Raw genomic sequence first — 22,886 nt, forward strand, 5'->3', positions numbered from 1 at the left:
CGTCCACACGTTAGCAGCCACAGAGTGACGTGCTTCTGTCTTGCAGACACTGGCTGTTCTCTGATTATTAGGGGATGACAGAGGTGGCAGAGGAGGAGTGGCCACAGAAATGGTAGCAGGCTGTGAGCAGGGTCCTTTTGCAATCAGAAGATGCACAGCAACAGGATGGGCTTGCTCTGCGGACGGCAGCAGGACCACGAAAACAGATGGCAAAGCAAGACAGCATGGGTCAAACACAAGTGTGCATGTGATGATCACAAGTAACAAAGGCACGCTGGGGCATCAGGAGAGGGAAACGTGTCAGAAATAAGGGACCGAGGGACTTCTCTGGTGGTCCAGTGGCTAAGACCCCATGCTCCAAAGGCAGGGGGCCCAGGTTCCATGCTTGATCGAGGAACTAGATCTCACATGCCACAACTAAAGAACCCACAAGCTACAACAAAGACTGAAGATCCCGCATGCTGCAACTGAGACCTGGTGCAGCCAAAATAAATAAATTTTTTTTTTAAAAAAAGAATGATCAGGACTTCCCTGGTGATCCAGTGGTTAAGACTCTGTGCTCTCAATGCAGGAGGCCCAGGTTCAACCCCTGGTCAGAGAACTATATCCCATATGCCACAACTAAGACCCAGTGCAGTCAAATAAAGAAATTTATTAAACAAAATTAATTAATTAATTTTTAAAAAGAACTAAAGGAACAATAAGAGAGAGATCAAAAAAGTGTTGAGGCTGGAAGGAATTGCAGCAGGCTGTCATCTGGGATTCCCTAGACTTCCCACGTCAAACTGTATAGTTCATGTTCTCTGCAGGGCAGCAAAGAAGAACTAGGTCTGGTTTTGGCCCAGCAGCAGCAGGGGCAGAGGAAGAGGACGAGGGGAAGCCGCTGCTATAGTATCAGCTCTTTAAGTCTTCCGAGTCAAACCCTGGCCCAAGGCCAAACCCCAAAATAACTCTATGAAAGCGACTCTTCTTACTTGTAACCAGGACATGGCACCACAGCAAACAAGAGGGGTAAACCAATTCCAAAGAGGAGGGAAGTCAACAGAGAGACATTGAGAGCTGAACCAAAAAGAGAGGCCTACCACGTTTTTCAACATGAGTCTTGTTTCAGGGAGAAAAGGGAATCATCACTCCATCTAGAACCCTCCTGGATCCCCAGCCATGCTGAGGAAACCGTATTAGAGGACTCAGAACGAACTTTTTTATTTTAAGCACTGAACTTTTACTTTCAGGGCACGCTCCAAGTCAAAGTTCTACCTCTGCAGGCCCGGAATGGTGTTGCTGAAATGAGAGAGGCAGGCGAAGGGGGATGAGGCCTCCAAAAGTACAAGCAGACATGAGCTCCAGAATCTTCCCTCTCACACACCAAACATCTGGGCCAACTGACAGAACCCACACAGTGTGTAGGAAGGGAAGGGGGAGACGGAGCTCTTCAATGGATTTTTCTTTTTCAATTTGAGAAGGTGGGTAAGCAGGGACACAAAACTATGCAAGGCTCCTAAAATGCGTCCTCGTCTCTAAGTCAAAGGACAAAGCTGCTCAGACCATCCCAGTTTTGCAGCCACGACCACCCAAGGAAACGGCAGGCAAAGTCCTTGGAGCCCAACTCAAGAGGAATAATTTCTGAAATGCAGGGAAGGGCCAGATTCCACCCAGTTTTGAAACATACCAGAATATGATACCCAGCATATATAGAGGGGCTGTGGAGTGGGCAGCCAGATGCCCAGCAGTATAGATGCTGAACTAGGTACACACCATGGGGCACGGATGTAGACAGACATCAAGCTGACCTTGGAGGCAACTCAATGTGACAAACTGCAGACTTTCTGCTCATTCATACTAAGGAAACACTATATGGTGAGCAGTCAGCCCCCACGAACAAAAGAAGTAACAAGCCAGCCAAGGGCAATGCCTTATGGTTGATGGGGTGGCTCATGCTTTGGGTGAACATAGAAAGAGGTGGAAATGATGGCAAAGCTGATGATGAATGCTATTCCATTAACTGGAATTACAGGTTTTCTGAGCACTTAGACATGAGTTGTGGGGTTAAAGTTCATTTCAAATAGAAATAACGTTTGTTAAACATGGTAGTATAATAGACCAGCTCAACAAGTTTCCAACTTCCAATATACCACACCTTGTGCAGGTTCTATACTGCAGATCCCAAGCTTCAAATTCAAGGGGCTCAGAGAAAACGCAGAGTTATAACTTGAGAATCCCACCTCTCTGTCAAAGAGGCTCCCCACCAAGCACTGGGTTTCTGGGAAGGGCTCCAGTGAGACGGAGACCCAGGAAGGAAGGTTCCTAAAGAGACACAGGACCACAAAACTCTGAATCTTGGACTAGAAAATTGAAATGTTATTCTGAAGGTAATGGCCACAGAAGGTTTTGAACCAGTGATCAATTCAGAGCAAAGCCCCCCCTCCCTTAAATCCTCTACATTGATTTTTTTTAAAGTGGCAAAATTAAAGCGATATTTAAAGATAGTTCTGCTCAAAACAGTACAGATCAGAGAAGAGAGAATGCCAGCAAAGAGACAATTCCAAGGCTGCCTTCACCTTAAAGGTGGCAGGAGAAGGAGAAAATCAGGAATCAGATAGAAGAAAGTTGATCTAGACCAGTGGGTCCATACAATTTTTCTGTAAAAGGCCATAAAAAAATAGTTTAGACTTTATGGGCCACCTGGTCTCTGTTGTGGCTACTCAGCTCTGTTACTGTAGCACGAAAGCAGCCACAGTCAAAACCTTGACTACCGAATGTACATGTGTTCCAATAAAACTTTAACTTACAAAACCAGATGGGGGCCAATTTGGACCAGAGGTCAGAGTTTGCCCATCCCAGATCCAGGTGAACATTAAAGTCCCTCCAGCTTTTAGAATCTGTCAGATAATAAAGATCTAAAGAAAACCAGTAGCAGCGATGGAAAGGGAAGGATTTGGGTGACTGCTTTGATTTGAAAGGGTGCGGTATGGGAGAGGTCACAGTGACCTTCAGGTCTCAAGGCAGGATAAATGGATGTGGATAGAAGGACTGGAAGAGAAATCCAGTCTCAGCAGGAAGATGGGAAATTCGGTTTCAGACACAGGTACTGAGTCCATAAACACAGAAGCAGACACGGAGTCACTAAGTTAGAAATGCCGGAGTTTTGAGAAATTTCGCTGTGATGAGTAAAATCTCCAGGGTCAGAGCATTGACATTTCTACCCACCATTTCCCCTACTCAACCGAACAGGTCCGAAGGAGAATGTGTGAGGCTGCCTGTTTCACAGCGCCACCTTGTGGCCGGCCCCCGCGTCTCACCTGGTAGAGGAACCTTTGGCTGAAGTGCTGCATGGCGCCCTGGAGCTGGTTGCGTTGGGACTGCCACTGCTCGTAGTTCCGCACGTACTCGGCCGTGGGGCGCTGCCACGTGGTGGTCCGGGTATTGTGGTCCACATAGTAGAACCTGCCTCGGGGGTCTGTGCGTTTCTCCCAGCTGAAAACATCAAGCTCCGAGTGAACACGGTGACCACCTTACCCCTATGCTCACAAAGAGAAATTTCGGGCAGGCTGGCAAGGAGGATGGCAAATAAAGGTCTGGTGTAGAGTCTGGCCCAGGAACTGGGCTGCTCCAGGGAGGCAGAGCCAGGTGGGGCCCAGTCTTGGAGGCTTTGGGGGCCATGATGATTCTAACAGAATCATCTGTTAGATGTTAGATGATGTTAGAATCATCTGTGGTTGCCCCTGCAGCAACCAATATCTTTTTTTTTTTTTTTACATTTAAAGATAATGTGAACTATTTTTAAAGTCTTTATTGAATTTGATACAAGACTGCTTCTATTGCTTATGTTCTGGGTTTTTGACCACGAGGCCTGTGGGATCTTAGCTTCCTGACCAGGAATCGAACCCACACGCCCTGCACTGGAAGATGAAGTCTTAACCACTGGACCACCAGGGAAGCCCCAACCAACCTCTTCTACCAGCAGCCCCTGAATTCCATTTCAGAGATCCAAGTGGTTGTGGGGCAGCTGACTATACTCCTGACTCTGGAGTTGAATGGCTGACTGGACCGGGAGTGGGCATGTGACCTATGTTGAACCAATCAGGGTGAATCTCATAATTTTTAGTACTTACAGTGGGAAAAATATAGTCTTCCTTGCCAGATGTAATTTAGAAAGCATGTAGTCCTGGGACTGGCTAACATCCTAGACCCAAACCCAATATGAAGTTGACCCAGTGGATGGCAGAGCAGAAAAAATGGGGGAAAAAAGCCAGTCCCCTGGGGATACTGTTTGAATCACTGGATCATGGTTCCCTTGAAACCAGGATCTATGTCTAGAATTCTCAGGATCATGAGGCAGTGAAATCTCTTCATTATTCAAGCCAATTTGGATCCCAATTTTTGTTCCTTGCAACTGAAATTGTCCTGACATAAGATGCCAGCAAAAATATATTGACTGGTCATAGGAAGAGTTGGTGTAAAAGACAGTAGGACTCTCCACATTATCTTTAGTGAGGAAGCGATCTTCCAAAGTTGGCCCTAAAATATCCACAGGCAAGGCAGGGCTAGAACAGGGAGTGAAAATTCTCAGCTGTGCTTGGTAGGTGTAGCTTGATTTCCACGTATATGGTGAAGAAGTGATCAAAAGAAAGTAAGAAAGGGAGTTCTGCAGGGTGACAGAAATGTTTTACATTTTGATGGAGTGTGCGTGACATGAATGTATGCATTTGTCAAAACTCAGTGAACTGCATAACAGAGGTCTGTTTATCTCACTGTGTGTAAATTATATTTCAATTTTTTTTTAATGAATTTGAATCTAATTAAGCCTCCACATCTAATGACCAGTTTGTCAGGAAAGATAAGGAATAAAGGAGCATGTAACACAACACCAGGAATCACAATCAGCCACATTCATTATGTGAGAATTTCTACATGACAGATGTCCAAGATCTTCAACAAACATATAGTCATTAAAAAAAAAAAAAAAAAAAGAAAAGGTTGAAGGAACTTACAGATTAAGAGAGACTTATGAGATTATCAGCCAAAAGCAATGTGCTGATCTTGAGTTTGGATCTGATTCAAACAAATCAAGTGTGAAAATGTTTTTAATACAATTGGGGAAAACGAAACACAGACTGCATGTGACATGCAGTAAGGAAGTCCTGCTAATTATGTTGGGATAATGGCATTCTGATTTTTTTTTTTTAATCTCATCTGTTAGAGACGTATGTGGTGTATTTATAGATCAAAGGATAGGATGACTGGGACTTGCTTGACAATTCATCAGTCGCCTCCCCTGAAGAGTGGGAGGTCAGATGAAACAAAATCTTACTAACTGTCAGAACCAGGCCATGGTTACAAGGGAGTCATTGTACTATTCTCTCAAATTTGGTATATGCCTGAATTTTCCATTATAAGTCTGAAACGAGAAGGGGGAGAAAAGGTGTTTCAAGAAGATAAGATGGAGATACTACTGAAGAAAACAGGATTCACCCCGTGCAAAAGGAACCCACAGTGGATTACACTGGATGATTCCAAAGTGTCAGAGGGTCTCTGTTCCCTGACTACCTTCTCACACCATCGCTGAATTCTGATCTTACTCACAAGACTATCATGCTTTGGGCTGACTGATACTTTCCTCAGCTTTCAGGGTTAGCCTCCTAGCTGACTTTTGCTGCCACCTCTTCAATGATTCTTTCAAACTGAAAACCTCCCCAAAAATGGCTTCTCTTCACCTCCCAAGGCCCGTTCCTGGATTGTGCATGGATTCCGCCTGCTGGACTGCCTTGCTCTCACGACCAGCCATCACCCTGGATTCACCTGAGCGCCATCCTCTCGCCCCACACCTGGATCGTCCACAGTCTTCCTCCCATCAGTCCTCCGCCCAGAAACGCAACCGCACCATCATTCCTGACTTTCCCTTTCCCTCTGATGTCAGTGAGCCGCTCAGCCCCAGGGCTTCTTTTTATTTCGTCTCCCTGTCCTTGACTTTCCATTTCCAAGTCCAAGTATCCTTGAATGAACCTTCCCATGCAATCCAGCCCATAAACTGCCATCAGGGTAACCCCAGCAGACTGACCCTTTATGAAATGCTGGAGTCAAAATGTCAAATTAATATTTAAGGCTCACAATAACCTGGAACCTTCCCACCTTTCTCATAAATACTCCAAACGGGTGATCTTTATCTATTTTTATTTGTTAGCAAAGAACTCATGTATCTATAGTTTGAAACAAACAGTACTATGGGAGAGACAATGAAAACCAGTGTCTCCTGCCCTCCTTCTCCCCACTGCTGAATTCTGCTCCCCGGGGGCACAATTACCTTCAACTCTTGATTGTATCTTCTAAACAAATGCTTACTCCATAATTTCTTGATTTCTGCCAAGTCAGAGATTACTATGGACTTGCCACTATCGAAGCTGAAGAATTAGTTCTTGTACCCTACCGGCTAACACACACAAAGCTCTCTCCTTTCCTGTCCTCCCAATTTAGAAAAGCATCATTAAATCAATATTTGGGGTTTTGATTATAACTTTGTAGAATACTATACATACACATCCTTACTTGTACAACTTTTTCTCTAGAGTTAAGAACTGCATGTTTTATTCGGCTTGGACTTCAAGGACCTGCCACTAATTCAGCCCCAGACTCTGACAGAGCAGGTGCCACCCAAGGTCACTTAACTCTTGGCCTCATCTGTCCAGCACCCTTTGTCTGAGGCAGACAGTTGTTCTCCAGGCCTGCTTTACTTTCCTGTCCTAAGTCATCCTCTTTCATCCTCCTTTTGGCCCCTGAGCTAAGTCAGTCTCCTGTGTCCTGCATCTCATGATTTCTTTCTCTGTTTCCTCTTGTCTGGTGGAAGAAAACAGCTAGGAGTTTCTGAGAGAGGATGGACCAAAGTTAACTTTTTTGAAACCCTGCATATCTGATGATGGCTTTGTATCAATCCTCACACCTGAGTGCTAAAACGTCTAAAAGTTGATTTCTGGATTTGCTCAGCTGTTTCACTAAAAGATCATCAAATATCATGATCTGCCGTTTTCTGCCCTTAGACTGGTCACTGAAAGTGAAAGGGAAAATCGCTCAGTTGTGTCCAACTCTTTGTGACCCCATGGGCTATACAGTCCATAGGATTCTCCAGGCCAGAATACTGGAGTGTGTAGCCGTTCCCCTCTCCAAGGGATCTTCCCAACCCAGGGATCGAACCCAGGTTTCCCTCACTGCAGGCAGATTCTTTACCAACTGAGCTACCTGTCACTACCCCAGCAAAAAAAAAAAAACCAACTTTCCAATCTTTTCCCTGAGGATAGCATTCTCAATCCCTGTTTCCTGAGTTCATCCCTGCCTTCAGCTATGACCATGCTTGCCACACTGGTTCTGTTCCACCAGGAACTTCTTACACTAGCAGCAGCCATGTGGCTGCATGAGTGTAAGTGTGCACACATGCGTGTGGCGGGGGGTTGGGAGTGACGGCTGACAACCTAGGAATCTAGCTGCTTCCTGCACAAGTGTTAAACTTCAGGTTTTTAGTCTCGTTACGCATAACACATTCACACACACATACCCTATATGTCCCTGACGGTTGAGGCTTTCTAGGGCTCCATGGTGCAAACTGGCTGCCTTTTGGGTGGAAACCCCACACTGGAAGCTTGCGTTTCAGTTTTCTCAGCTCGACCATTTATCCATCAGCAACTAAACTTTGATTACAATCTCCCATATGCTTTTTCTCCTCTTCCATGCCTTTATCATTATACTTTTTAAAATAACTTTTACTGCCATTTTAGTGGGTTTTCAAGAAGGAATGGAAATAAACATGTTTGATCCATATGTCCTCTGCACTGGTAAATTTCAGACTGTCAAACAGAATAATCACACCCTTGATAGCTGGTGAAATCTTACGCAGAATTACAATCGATAAAAACATAGCAGCAGTTTGAGGCCCTTTCGTGCTGTTCGATTCCAGGGGGCAACTGCACCAAACCCAAGGGCCTTACTAGACACACTTTGGTCATCTCTGTTTCAAACAAACCCTCCACTCCACCAAAATTGCCCCATGCATCATTCCCTAAATATACCTTTCACATTCACACTGTTCCCCTAACCTGGATCACCTTCCTCTTTTCACTGAAGTCCACCCCCAGCCTTTCCTAAAGACCAAGTTGGAGTCCTCTGTGACAGTGGTCCCCAACACCATGCTCTACAGTGCCTACTCCCCCTGCTCACCTCTGGTCTGAGAACCACCTAAAAGTGTCTGAAGAAAAACCATTGCACTCATCCTGAATTACCAGGTCCAACACTTTTTGCTCCTGGATAAAATGACTGGTTGCTTTTTTTTTTTTAACTGAGACCTAATTGACAGGTAACATTATAATAGGTTTAAGTTTTATCTTTACAACATAAAGATTCAATATTTGTATATATTGCAAAATAATCACTACAGTAAGTGTAGTTAACATTTGTCACTGCACATGGTTACAATTTTTTTTTTTCCTGTGAAGAGAACTTTTAAGATCTACTCTTAGCAACCTTCAAATATGTTATATGGTATTATTAAGTGGCAAGAGCTTTTGTAAGCTATGAACAAGTTAGAACAATATGCATTTCAACCTTTATTCTGACTAGAATGATGACTCTCAAAGTGAGGATAAAACATGTAAACAACTGGCCTTTATACAAGAGTCCCATCGGTGAGACGGGGACGGACAACAATGTGGATCTTCCGGCGCAGTCTTGCTCCTGGGTGACTAGGAGCTCTGACACGACGCAGTGGCTCCATCTGTAGTTTCAAGACTGGTCTCACCATGGTAACACTTCCCTCGAGCAGAACTTCTCCCAGTAATTAGCGATGAAAGCTTGCCCATTCTCTTCTTTCCAGGTTCCCTATCATATCGTAGAACTAAATGCCAGGAGTTCAAAGGGCCTAAAACTCAGGAAGAACTCATGGGCCACAGAGGGCACAGAGCTGAGCCGATAAAACATTACAGGGCTTTCCTGGTGGTCCAGTGGTTAAGAATGCACCTTGCAATGCAGGAGACTCCGATTCGATTCCTGTCTGGGAAGATCCCACGTGCCGCAGAGCAACTAAGCCTTCACATCACAAGCACGGAGCCTCATGCTGCAACTGCTCAAGCCCGAGCGCCCAGGGCCTGTGCCCCACAGCAAGAGCAGCCCACGCCCGTCACAACCAGGGAAAGCCCACACGCAGCAACAAAGACCCAGCACAGCCAAGAATAAATAAATGAATCTTTTTCTAAAAAAAAGTCATTATAACTATCTTGAAAATAAGAAAGCTGGCTCTAGTATCCCACCTCAACACTTAAACAAGAGTAAACCCTCAGCCATTCTTCGAAGACTCCATTAAATATCTTCATTTAGATTTCATCATATGTTCACCAGGTCAAGGCTCCCATAACTTAGAAACCAGAGAGGTTAAGAGGCAAGCAACCAACAGATTTAAAGAGTTATATGTGCTGTAAACACACAAAGTACAAGTGTGTAACACATCCTGTTAAAAGTTGATGATTAATTGATGAGACAACTGGAGAAATCTGACTACTACCCAGAAATCTGACTCGGTATTTGATGGTAGTAGGTAAACACTTAAAAATACAGTGGTTTTACTTTTAAAAGAGAACATCTTTTAGACATGTATACTGAAATTTGGATAAAATAATATGATGTCTGGGATTTGCTTCAGAATAATCTAAGATGGGGTGGGGGAGGGGTGAAAGAGGATGACAGAGCAGGAGTGAGCAAATGTCTTCTACAAAGGGTCCCAAAGTAAATATTTTAGTCTTTACTGGCTATGCAGTCTGTGTCATAATTACTCAGCTCTCCCAATGAGCACAAGAGCAGCCATGGACCACAAGTAAACAAATGAGAGGGGCTATGTCCCAATAAAACTTTATTTATGAAAACAGGTGGCAGGCAGATTTTGCCAACAGGTCCACAGTTTGCCAACTCCTGGTACAAATGAAACAAGGATGGCCTTGAGTTGATAATTATTGAAGCTAGGTGTTGAGAGTGTGGGGATTCTTTGTGCACATTTGAAAACTTCAATATGAACATTTCTAGAATTTCCATAATAAAATGTTTAATTCTTTTTCTAAGAAGTCAACGTTTAACTTTGATAAGTTCCTTGGACTTTAAATCAAAGGAGAAAACAGGGACTTCCCTGGTGGTCCAGTGGTTAAGAAGCCACCTTGCGATGCAAGGGATGCAGGCTTGATCCCTGATTGGGGAACTAAGATCTCACATGCCGTGGAACAACTGAGCCCGGCACTCCAAGTAGGGAGTCTGTGTGCTGCAACGGAAGATCCCGTGTGACACAACTAAGACCTGACACAACCATATAAATAAATATTAGAAAAAATAAAACAAATGAGGTTTCCTTCACTTAAGAAAAGAGAAGGGGGAGCCGTGAGAACTAAGGATGGTGGACCATGAGTGCGATTTCCAGGACAAGAAAGGAAAGGAAAACACAAGCATTCTACTAGGGAAACTGAAACTAGAAGCAGTCCATGCATGGAAACTTGTAGGACTGGGAAACGAGTTGGTTATTTGCCCAGCACATGCCTGACAGGTGAACAAAACGAAGCACAGGGTTCTCCCTGCCCACTCTGACATCCTCTCCCTCCACCAGCTTTGGAGGAGGAAGTCAGCATTCATGTTCTGCGTAGCAGGCCTTCAGGGCTGCTCTACTGGTGATTCTTTCCTGAGAGCAGAATACATTCCCTTTCGAAAGTTCTTAGGACTGGGAGACACATGTGGAAAGAACTTTCTGTCCCTGGCAGACAGGGAACCAAACCCCTTCTCCTTGAACTTGGACAGTCTTCCCTTACTTGGAAGCCTCACTTATCCTTGGGTTTTGGAGAACTTCGCTGCGTTCTCACAAAGCCCAGCCGAATGCAGCAGCACACTGTCTCCAGGGGCTGGCGGGAGGCAGGGCGCTGCGAAACTCATCAACACCCTATCTACGCTTCCTTGTGCACGCTATTCCCCCCATAGATGCTCTAAATATCCTATTATGTCCTAAGAAATGAGAACAGAATTAAAGTGGGTAGGAAAAGCAATTAAGGGACCCAGGATAAATGTCCCTATACTTTGCTATGTCTGCTGAAACTGAAAACTGCACCCTATAGGTTATTTCTGCAGGTGAGATGTCTGAAGCTACAGAGAGACCAAGAGCCTCAGAGGCCTCCCAAGCCTTCCTTCCTCCAGAACCCAACAGTCATGGGGCTCTGAAAATCACGTAAGAAAGCCCAGGGCCAGGGGACTACATTGGTGGTCCAGTTGCTAAGAGTCCATGCTCCCAATGCAGGGGGCCTGAGTTTGATCCCTGGGCATGGAACTAGATCCCACATGATGCACCTAAAAGATCCCACGTGTACCAGAAAGATCGAAGATCCTGCATGTCACAACAAAGACCCAGTGCAGTCAAATAAATAAATAAGAAAAAAAAGAACTCCCATGGCCAAGGCAACGAGTGGAGGGAGAAGGGAAAGTAGAATGAGAGAGCCGAGACCACAGAAGAGGAGGACTATGGGAGGAGGGGAAAAGAGAGAGAAAGGAGAGAGTGGGGGAAATAAAGAGATGATCGTGGCAGAGTGGTGGAGAAGCCAGTGGGGGACTCGGTGTCAGCTCTAGGGGCTCAATGGTCCAAGTCTTACCCTGGAGGAAGAGGCCGCTCCCAGGTGGTGGTCTTGGTGTTATGGTCAACATAATAGACACGCCCGTTGGGGAGCTCTCGCTGTTCCCATCTGCAAAATAAAGTCAAGGGAGGCATGAGACAGGCTGGTGAAAGGCCTAAGTCCTGGTTCAATGGGGTCCTTCACTACTGATGTGACTAATTTGACAGGACACATCAAAGACAACATGCAAGACCAACCTGCTGGTCAGACCAGCTCCACGCCGTCCCTGACAATGGGACCCACGCCTGCTTCTTGAGAAAACTATGAGAGCTCCCCTTTATGGACTCAAGGTTATTAGATATCCCACAGATAGTGCTAAATTCCCCTATATAACCCCTATGAATCTACATTCCCATGGATTTTTCCAAATCACTGTTTACTGGCCATTTTGGGATAAAAGATTCTTTTAGGGAGGTAATAAAAGCTGAAGACTCCTTGCCTGCAAAATGCACTTACCAACAAAAATATGTGCAGTTTTGGGGATTCACAGACGCCCACACCTAAAGTTCACCCGTGGACCCTCCAGCCTTTGTAACCTATTACCTCTCAAAGTCACAAATCATACAATTCCCCTTGTTCTCCTAGCATCATATATATTCAAGATCACATTTCTTTCTAAAATATAGGACTCCTTTACAGAGGGTCTTTAAAAGAGATCTGGATGAACTAAGAAACACAGTAAATTGCTATTTATTGGCTGTTCCACCCGTCTGTGTGTGTGAGTGCTAAGGGTGGCTCATCTGTGCCAGTGGCAGAAAGACAAGGTAGCAGATGATCCAAACAGTGGATCCAAAAGGCAAAATCACCACAAAATACAGACAAAGACCACCCATCCCCATACTCCTGTTATTCCCATATTCAACACAGTCTGACAGTAACTCCACTGACCTAGAATACAGTAACCTACATATAAGGGATGCAAAGACTTATTTTCATTTATAAAATGATTACCATTTTATAAAGGATGCGAATGGCCCCTTAGTCTTTATGTTTCACACTGATTTTATCTACTTCTACTTTTGGGTACTGCCAGGAGGAAGGTGGCACAGTCAGCTCTGCTGAAACGCCTATTTTGAAGACACAGGTCTATGCCAGTGTGATCTGATACTTATGGGAACAACGTGAGTATGATGTGAATTTTGTGCTTGCTGTGCATGTATTTGTCTTCTAAACATACTATATGAACACAGAAGACTTCCCTGGGCTGAACCCAGTAGTGTAGGAACACAAAAAACCACACACATCTACCGGCTACCTCACTTTGGGACACGCTATACATCGCACTCACCCACATCTGGTGTTACAACTCCCGTCTTCCTGTACCACAGCACGACAACACTCAGTAAGTTCTAATCCTCAGGTACCTGCTTCCACAAGCAAACTGCAGTTCTTCTCATGGAATCCTGCATCTTTACTGTGGTATTATGATCTCAACCATTTAACATGTGTAAAACTGTGCTACTATGCTATTACATTCTTGTTTGTGTGTGTGTCACTGACAAATTTTTGTCTGTTATGTCCTTAACCCATTTCTTCCCATAAACCCTGTTTTTTGCTGCATGATTTGGCATAGCATGGTGATTTCTAGGAACACATATGTTATAGCAGAGAGTTGACTGTATACTGAAATAAATGTCCTAACTTCTATCACTAAGCCTGGTGTGTCTACTCAAATAGATATGAGCTTTATTTAATACCGTTTCTCACATCTGATCAGTGGACAGCACTGATGAGCCCCTCTGAGGCTAATTCAGATAGAAATACATGCAAGGTTTTCAAGGCAAAAATGGGAAGGGGTAACCATCACCTGCTGAGCATCCACAATGAGTTGCAGGCTCGTGTTTTACCTCATTCAGTCCTGCCTCCATGCTTTAAGGTGGGACATGCCATCACCATCAAAGAAACCAAGGCTCAGAGGGGCTAAATAACTCAGCTCAGACTCTCTAGCCTATGAGTTTTACCATGGCCCCCTGAAAGGAAGAAAGGAAGGGCAAGTGGAACTTATAAGGAACCCACAACCCAGCAGACAAGGTGCCAGGTGCCTTTCTGCCACCCACCTCAACGTGAACAGTTCTCCCTAGCACAGGAGTCTAGGTAGGGGGCCCTGCAGGATCATGACGACTGGGGAGAAATTACAGTAAATCCACCTCACTCATTTCTAGGCTCCATTTATAATCACAAACCCCTGCTCAGATATCATCTATAGGAAGAGGCTACACACCCTGCACCACTAGGAGGCTTCCCCCAGGGAGCACTGAGGTCTGCTTGTTCCACATTCCCTCCTCTCAAAAGGGATCCACTACTGGTTTGAGGACCAAAGTGCTACAAACACCATTAAAATGTCCTCAAGGACACGTGTTCTCCTGGGTATTCCTGCTCCCTGGGGCTTCCCTGTAGCTCAGATGGTAAAGAATCTGCCTGCAAAGCAGGAGACCCAGGTTTGATCCCCAGGTCAGGAAGATCCCCTCGAGAAGGGAATGGTAACCCACTCCAGAGAAACCCATGGACAGAAGAGCCTGGCGAGCTACAGTCCACGGGGTCGAAAAGAGTTGGACACGACTGAGTGACTAACACTATATTACATGTTCCCACTCCAGCTTCTGGTTGAAGCACCTGTCCCAAGTGCCCTGGCTCCTTCCACTGCAAAAGGAAGATCTATGCACTTTAATTGGTATTTTATTAAAAGGGCATAACTAAAAGATCCCGCATGCCTTAACTATAGACCCCGAGTGCTGCTACTAAGACCTGGCATAGACAAATTTAAGAAAAAAAAAAAAAGGAGCAGGGGGGAGAATCTTCTGGCAAAAGTGATCAGATGAAAAGACACACAGGATGAAGTTAAAGTTCTTCTCCCTCTCGATGCCCTCTTGAATTAAAGATAAAAGAGTAACAGATATTGAAGTTCAAGAGGCTAGTGTCCCATCTCTAGGGATCAAGTAGGGAGTTTCAGCCACAAATGAGGCTAACATAGAGTGACTTCACACCACCTCTCCAAATTCCTCCTGTCTGCTTGGTAATCAAGCAGCAAATCTGATACTCTCTTTATTCATCTGAATTTGGAAATAAAGTAAGTCTTGGGAAAGATACTTGGCTTAAGGATAAGTACTGAAATACGGAAGCTCCTCAAGGCAAGGGTAGCAAACCACTCTTTCGTAACATTTGCTCCTAATAAAGATTTAAGGAGCCGAGAATTCCTCAGCATTTCCTAAGAAATTAGCTCTATCCTTCTGGTCCTTGGCAATTCCGTGGCACAAAAGCCCCAATAAAACAACTTTGCTCATTTTGCAGTCACTGTTTGGAAAACTGACCATAATAGGCGGGTGGGGCTGTCCCTTGAATAAAGACAAAATATGTGTTGTTGTAGTTGGAGAGAAAAGGTGCTAAGACACATTTTTCTTTATTCCAACAATTCTTTTGTTATAACTCTCATCTCATAAGTGGTCTCAACTTCTGGCTTCTTTTCTATTTCATTTGAGGCAAGGAGAGAACTTTGGTTTTATTATACTTTGACTACTATTTTCATTTGAAGAAGGGACAGTTCTTAAAATTCCATGAAGTAAATGCCTTTAGCTGACACAGTGGTCTCCCTGCACTGTCAGGAAGGAGATCGGCGTGAAGTCCTCTTTGCTCATATTCAAGAGTTATGGCGGCGCCTCCCAAGCCTAGACGAGACCTGTCTATCCTGTCTTTGATCCCAGTTGATCCTTAGAAATGAAAGACTCTCTTTTGGGCACTATTATTGTCCAGTGAATCTCAGTGTCCTTCTATGAACCCTCTCAATTGGCTTAGCTAGAAAAATAGTTACCAAGAGGAATAAGACCTTTCTTCCATTACTTTTCCTTTTTTTTTTTTTGATATCTACATTCTTCCTTTTAAAATTGGACTCCTGCTCGGATTAAATGTCCATATGGGCCCTCCCTGATCTGTGACCTGGCCTAGCTGCTTTTCCTAGAGAACTCTCAACTCCTCCCTACCTGCACGGCTCCTCAGAATTCATACAAATCCCTCCCCTCCATTCCTGTGGCAGAGTCGGTCGAATCTATCGTCAATCAAACGAGCCTCCCGATTCTCCTCTCCCCTCTGTAGCTGCTGACCCACATAGATTAAGCCTTCTGACTATCTTGGTTTGGTCTCCCCATGCCAAGAAAGTGATACTGGCAGCGACCTTTCATCAGCGCATCCCTGGCAGGGGTTAGGTTTCTGAACCTTACAAGCATCTTCTTCATGCTGAGATTAAAAGGCTTTTCAATGAAACTACCCATGGGTCTCGATACTGCATCCTGGTCACGTGGGTCACATCCTTTCCCACTGAATAGCTTTCTTTGATGCTCTCAGAAACAGTGTTCAAAAGCCCAAGCTCAATTCAGGTCCCTTCCCAACACATTGCTCCTTGGCCTTCAATGCGTAACATTCAGTTGGACCATGGACTACACAGGGTCTTTCTATTTGAAAGGACTTAAAAAACAGTCTCCAGTTTCAATTAATCTCTGTACTTTTTAAAAAAACCTAAATTCCCTTTGCTCCTATGGATTTTAACTGTCCTTTATTCAGTTTGTGATAGGGAAGAACACATCTGACTCCATACTAGACCTGTTTCTTTTAAACTTTGTGTGCTTAGTCATGTTGGCTCTGCACCTTTTGTAAAAGAATGATACCTGTAGTCTGAAATATACAGGGTAGCTCATTCTCAAGGTTCTAACATTTAAGAGTCCACTCACATAAAAAGGTTCAGAACAGAGAATAGTATTTGTCTTGTTGGAGGTTTATAGGAACATCATGACCTGACCTACGTGGACAGCTGCAAACACAAAGGGTTCCAACACCAAGAAGTCTGCAACAGCTAACCACGTCCTTTCCTCACCTTGCCTTCGAAAGTGCTTGGGGAGTTTGGGACTTTAGGGGGCACAAGTCACCCATCTTCTTGTATGGTTCTGCAATAAACCTTTCTCTGCCCTCCAAACCACAACATTTAGGTATTGTCTGGCCTCACTGTGCATCAAAAACACAACCTTGTGTTTGGTATTAATAACAAAACAAGTTGTATCTCTTCCATGCCCCAGTTCTCCCCCAAACCACCATCATTATTAAAAAGGTAAAGGCAGAAAATTTCAATTTCATTATTAGGATGGCATGCAATCATTTCTATGATTAGAATGTTACCTGAAAGGAAATTGTCTGGTCACCTGAACCACATTTTCTTGTGGAAAGTTTCCTAAAAGGTCTTTAGGAAATCAGTTCTCAGTTACTTGCTGTTACAGTGTATATTCAACCATCCTGATTAACACACATCTTGGTCAGATTCCCGTAAGTTTGGACAGAATCACAGTTTCACCAAGAGTCAAATTAAATTGAGAAGGAATTTAAATTCAACAGTCCAAGGATTTTGGTTTAGGATCAGAGATGAATAACAAATTCTTACTAAGAGCATTATTAATTGTATTATTTATAATTTGTTAATAAATTTTATTAACACAAGCACTGGGCATTAGTGAAGCTGACTCTCATTCAAAATACACTCTCTTCATCAGAAAACAAAGTCCTGCCAGAATACTTAGTTACCAGTAAACAAAAGATGCCTTGCTGGTTACTTAGACACAAACTAAACTTCAGAAAATACACTGAAAGTATTCAGGTATTCTTAAAGCTGCCTATGTAGAGATTCAACTTCCCTCAGGCAAACATTACAGGAAATTCATATTTTCTTACTTTATGATCCTATAATAAATTTTAACTCTGAACCAAATCCCATTTATTCCCCAAGCTCTGGCCACTTCCTGGGTGAACCATAAGATTTATTTCCTCTGTAGGGACATTGTCAGATTGTTTTATGAGTCAAAAATCTGTGTGCAATGGAACACATCTCCTCTTCACTGTTTTCATTGCTTCAGGAGGTCCTCTATAAACTGAGTAAGAAGTATGTTAAACTCAGACCTTCCCTAAGAACCCTTCTTGAAACACTGAGCTTTCCTTTAAATCCAAGCACACTAACCCCCTTTTTAAAACTATCAACAACCAGCACTTTATGCCCCCTAAGCATAGAGCGGCACAGTAGTAGCTACTGAGGATTCTGAATTAAGGTCTGTTTTTCCTTTCCTTTTTCAACCATCCCTTTTTTTTTTTTTTTTTGCCTTGGAAAAGTCCACAGAGCCCTTCAATGGAAGAGGGCAACATTAAAAGATATGCTTTCACAGAGATGCAAGACAAGTCCTAGAGATGGTGTCTACTAAAAAAATAAAAACATTTTTTAAAATCAAATTTGCAGATTTTAAAAATTGTAAATAAGTTTGGTAATGTAGGGAAATAGTCACTCTTAAAAAATAGTTGGAGAGGGCTTCCATGGTAGCTCAGTGGTAAAGAATCCACCTGCCAATGCAGGAGACAAGGGTTCAAGCCCCGATCCGGGAAGATCCCACTTGCCGTGGAGCAACTAAACCCATGTGTCACAACTATTGAGCCTGTGCTCCAAAGCCCAGGAGCCATAACTACTGAAGTCCCCATGCCCGAGAGCCTGTGTTCTGCATCAGGAGAAGCCACTGCAATGAGAAGCCCATGTACTGCAACTAGAAAGTAGCCCCTGTTCACCACAGCTAGAGAAAAGCCCAAACAGCAGTGAAGACCCAGTACAGACAAAAATAAATAAACAAAATTATTTCTAAAAAATAGTTGGAGTGCATAGGACAAATTGAGAAAGTAGCATTGACATATATACACTATTGTGTAAAACAGATAACCCAGTACAGACAAAAATAAATAAACAAAATTATTTCTAAAAAATAGTTGGAGCGCATAGGACAAATTGAGAAAGTAGCATTGACATATATACACTATTGTGTAAAACAGATAACTATCGGGAAGCTGCTATATAACACAGGAAGCCCAGCCTGGTGCTCTGTGATGACCTAGAGGGGTAGAATGGAGGGGGTTGGGGATAGGGAGACTCAAGAGAGAGGAGAGATATATATCATCATAACTGACTCGAGTTTATGTACAGCAGAGACCACCACAACAATGTAAAGCAATTATTCTCCAGTTAAAAAAAAAAAAAGTTGGTGGGGGACTTCCTGGTGGTCCAATGGTTAGGACTCCATGCTTCCAATGCAGGGGGGGCAGGTTCAATTCCTGGCTAAGGAACCAGGATCCTACAGGCTGCAGAGCATGGCCAAAAAAAATTAAATTAAAAAAATTTTTTTAAGTGTTTAAAAGACATAGTTGATAGGAGCAAAAATGGATATATATGCTCCCAAGGGCAATTTTGCAACTTGGTTAAAACTTCTCCTACATGAACATCCTTTAATTCAGCAATTCTACTTCAAAGACATATCCTAAGTAAATAATTATGTGTCAAAGATTTAGCTGTAAGTGTATATGTCACAGTATGTTGTAGCATGTTACAGAAAAACTGGAAAAAACCTAAATGCTTTAAAATGGAAAACTAGTAAATTATGTTAATTCTATAATGAATATTCAGCCATTTAAAATATTATTTACAATATGCTGAGTGGAAAAATAACATGCATAAGATAAACAAAATTTTGTTTAAAAATTATAAAAATACAGTATTGTTCATTAAATCTAAAATGCCACCAATTATAAGATTTTTAATATATCACCAAGAAAGAAAAAAAAAAACTCTGCCAATTAAACTATAACATTCTAATGACTATAAATCACATCTTGATTTTAAAGAAATTAAATGTGAAATAACATGTATATCAGAATCTACAAAACATGAGGATCAGGGGAGTCACATATGCATGTAAAATTTTTACATGATCAGAGTTAGGAAGTATTTCAGACAAGGCCCAAAATGCATGTGAAAAAGATGAACAAATTTGACTACTTAAAATTTGAACTCCTGTACAATAAAAAGCAACATAAAAAGGTTAAAAGAAAGGCCACAGACTAGGAGAAAATATTTGCAATGCACATAACTGAGAGGCAATTGGTACCCAGAACATATTAAGAAATTCTGCAGATTATAACAACAGATAGCCAAACAGAAAAATGGACAGAAATATATCAACAGTCAATTCACAAGAAAAGAAACTCAAAAACCAAATGTTTTTAAAATATAAAAAGCAGTTTAATCTCAAGGATAATGAAGAAAATTCAAAGTAAAACCAGCAAGAGACACCCCATTCACATCCGTCAAACTGGCCAAAGTGAAAATTATCTGACAATTTTGTTTTAGCAGGAATGCTTATGCATGCTCAAAGGAGTGTGAATTGCTGAACTGACTCAAAAGGCAATTTGATAGCATCTATTAAAAGTGAAAACCTTCACCCTCCTACAAAGAAGAAATTCCAGTTTGAGTACTTTGCCCTAAAGAAACAAACATGCACACAAAAAGGCATGCACAGAAAACACTTCATTGTAGCGCTGTTAATGAAGGCAAAGAGGGAATTATAAATACAAACATAAAATGCCATTTTTATATTTATATAGCTATCACATATATGGTAAATATAAATTTTAATTATAACAAATAAAATTTTACCTATTCATACAACAGAATACCACAGAGCAGTTTAAATGAATGTCCCCAGTCCCGTGTATCTCTGTATATAGGGAACGGGATCGAGGAGGCACTCACAGGGACTTTCAACTTCATTTAAAATGTCTTCTTCATCAAGAGGTTAAAAAACAAGGTAAGGAGGGGGAGGTTTATACTAAATGCAGCATAATGCTGAAGTTTGATAGGACTGAGTTGGGGAGCCCTCAGGTATTTCTTATATTACTTTCTATTCTTATTTGCATGCTTAAAACATTTTACAATTAAAAAAATAAAATTTTAAAGCACATGCCCTAAGATTATTAAATTTTGGTAGATGTGTGTTTAATGTTTACATGTACATGTCTGTACATGTGGTCTTGGAAAAACCACTTAAGGTTTCCTCATTTGCAAAATAAGGGTAAAAGCAGCGTAGTAGCTACTACAGAGTGCCATGAAGACTGAAATAACCCACCTATGAAACCTAGCACTCCCAGCACACTGGAAGCGTTTAACATGTGTTCACTATTACTAATGATCAGATGAAAACAGATACAAGGTGCATGAAAAGTGCCAATGGTTATATCTAGGTGGGTGTCTGTTACTGTTGTTGTTCTGTTTCTTCTATTTTTTTCCAACTCCCCCCCCCCCAAAAAAAAAACTATAAAAAATTGTAACAGCTATTGAGAATGAAAACACTTATCTAGTCATTCAACAACCACTTCTCACTCCATCTCTCTGGAAGCCAAGTACTATGCTAGGTGCTGGGAATACAAAGATGGAGGACACAGTAACACCAGCTCCTGAGGAGTTCTCAAGAAAGTGTAGTAAAATGAAAACTCCTATTTACACACGAAAACATACATAGAGCAGGGCAAGAACTTCTCATGAGCCAGCCCTGACACAGTAGAATCTTTGGAAACAAGGATTTCATTCTGAGATGAGGAGGAGGAAGCCAGTAACATGTACTATCTGGCATTACCCAAGCATGTAATAATCCTTGCAGAGTCAAGAACTAAACCATACTACTTAGCACAAAGGGACAGTCTCCCAGTATAATCCTTTAATCCTTTGCTACTCAAAGTATGGTCCATGGCTCACACTGTTACTGTTCAGTGACCAGAAAAGTTCAGAAGTTTGTAGGCTTTTAGAAACTTCTGTACCAATTTGACATTGCCACAACATCCAAATACATAATCTGTAGATCTGTTTCACTAAATAGAGGACCAAAGTAAGAGTTCATAAGAGACTGAAAAAAAAATTAAAACAAACAAAAACAGTAGGGGTAAAAAAGGACTAGTTTTTCACAGACAGTTTGAGAAGCACTGTTTTAAAACTCCTTAGGTAAGGATCTTTGGCTAGTGACAAAATTGAGTTTGGAATGAAATTCAATGGCAGTGGCTGGTTTATAACTTAGCAGAGAAGCTGCAAATTCCAACGTCTCTTAAAGTGTCTCTACGAAGAAAACATCAAAGAACTCTTACCAGGTTGTCATCCTTGATAATGTGTCAAGGACCACCTGGAGAAAGGACCTGTAGGTCTGCAGAATTGGACCTGGGGGTGGGGGGAGATGGCAAATCCAACAGATCCAGAGAACACCCTCCTCAATTAATTCTCCTCTGAGGCAGGAAACAGCCAGGGCAGCCAATGACTGCGGGAGGAGAGGGATGGTGTGAAATGGCAGCGCTGAGGTAAGCCGACAGAGTCCAAACACAACGGCCTCCCTTATGTAAGAAACCACAGCGCGGCGCGGGCTGCCAGGCTGGAATAATGCGCCTCTGTGCACAAGGGCCTGGGCGAGCAGCAGGGCCTGGGACGCGCTTGGAGTTTATCTAAGCCATGTACACACGGTCTGTTAATGAGCATTTGGTCCCCAAAGTGGGCTCCCTGCTGATAAAAACCAGATGCAGGGCCAGCTGATCAAAGCAGGCCTCCCTCCCCACTGCCCTTCGCCCAGGCCACTATCTCACCACGTCTCTCGAGTCTGGCTGGCACCCCTTCCCTTGACAGACGTTCGCAGGCTGAAAGCGCCACGCCCTTCCAATTGGCTTCTTTCTCACTAATTAATTAAAAGGTACAGAAGGCAGGAGGAGGGTTTGGAGGCCAGGAGAGAGGAAAGGGATAAAGGGTGTTCTGTTTGGATTGAGGCAGCCCAGGTTTCGGTGGCCTTCAGTCACTAAAACACAGGCGGATGTGACATCTTTATGACCAGTTGCATCTGCTGCGAGTTTCAGAAAGGCCATGTGGCAACTGGAAAAATAAGCCCTTGGCATCCCCAAGTGAACTGTGCTCGAATGCTCTGTGAACGAGATGAAGGAGTTGAGAAGGTAAGGCTGGAAAGAGACCGAGTCGGCTGGATGTCTCAAAAAAAGCAGTCTAGCGTGGCTCACAAAGGCCACGCAAAGGGGGAGACATGCTCCGCAGTGTTTCCCAGGCATGTAGACCCCTAGTGAGCAGAAAGGAGCAGCCCGACCCTGTGAGAGAGTCCTAACGTGAACCCAAAGCCAGACAACCTAGTGAGGGACCCATTAAGGGCTTGCTCTTAGGAAGAAAATGTAATTCCTGTCATAGGTCCTGTCTATTTGAGCCATCAAAGAAGCAGAAAACATTCATCCAGGTGGAGCGAAAAAAAAAAAAAAATATATATATATATATATATGGCATTTAAATTGAGACATTGCTGCTGCTCAGTCGTTCAGGCATGTCCAACTCTTTCGCAACCCCAC

The 22,886-nt window shown here is 43.0% G+C and overlaps 1 protein-coding gene across 1 annotated transcript in view; it reads right to left on the minus strand.

Moving 5' to 3' along the window:
- WWP2 (WW domain containing E3 ubiquitin protein ligase 2) overlaps window positions 1–22,886 on the minus strand; it is a 142,491-nt gene that overhangs the window by 18,666 nt on the left and 100,939 nt on the right. The window contains exons 9-10 of the mRNA XM_020870212.2: window positions 11,649–11,738; window positions 3,300–3,474 (exon numbers count right to left, since the gene is read on the minus strand). Coding sequence (XP_020725871.2) covers window positions 3,300–3,474; window positions 11,649–11,738 — 265 coding nt within the window. The remainder of the gene's footprint in view (window positions 1–3,299; window positions 3,475–11,648; window positions 11,739–22,886) is intronic.

This window comes from Odocoileus virginianus, chromosome 20 (assembly GCF_023699985.2).
Source record: "Odocoileus virginianus isolate 20LAN1187 ecotype Illinois chromosome 20, Ovbor_1.2, whole genome shotgun sequence".
Taxonomy (NCBI): Eukaryota; Metazoa; Chordata; class Mammalia; order Artiodactyla; family Cervidae; genus Odocoileus; species Odocoileus virginianus.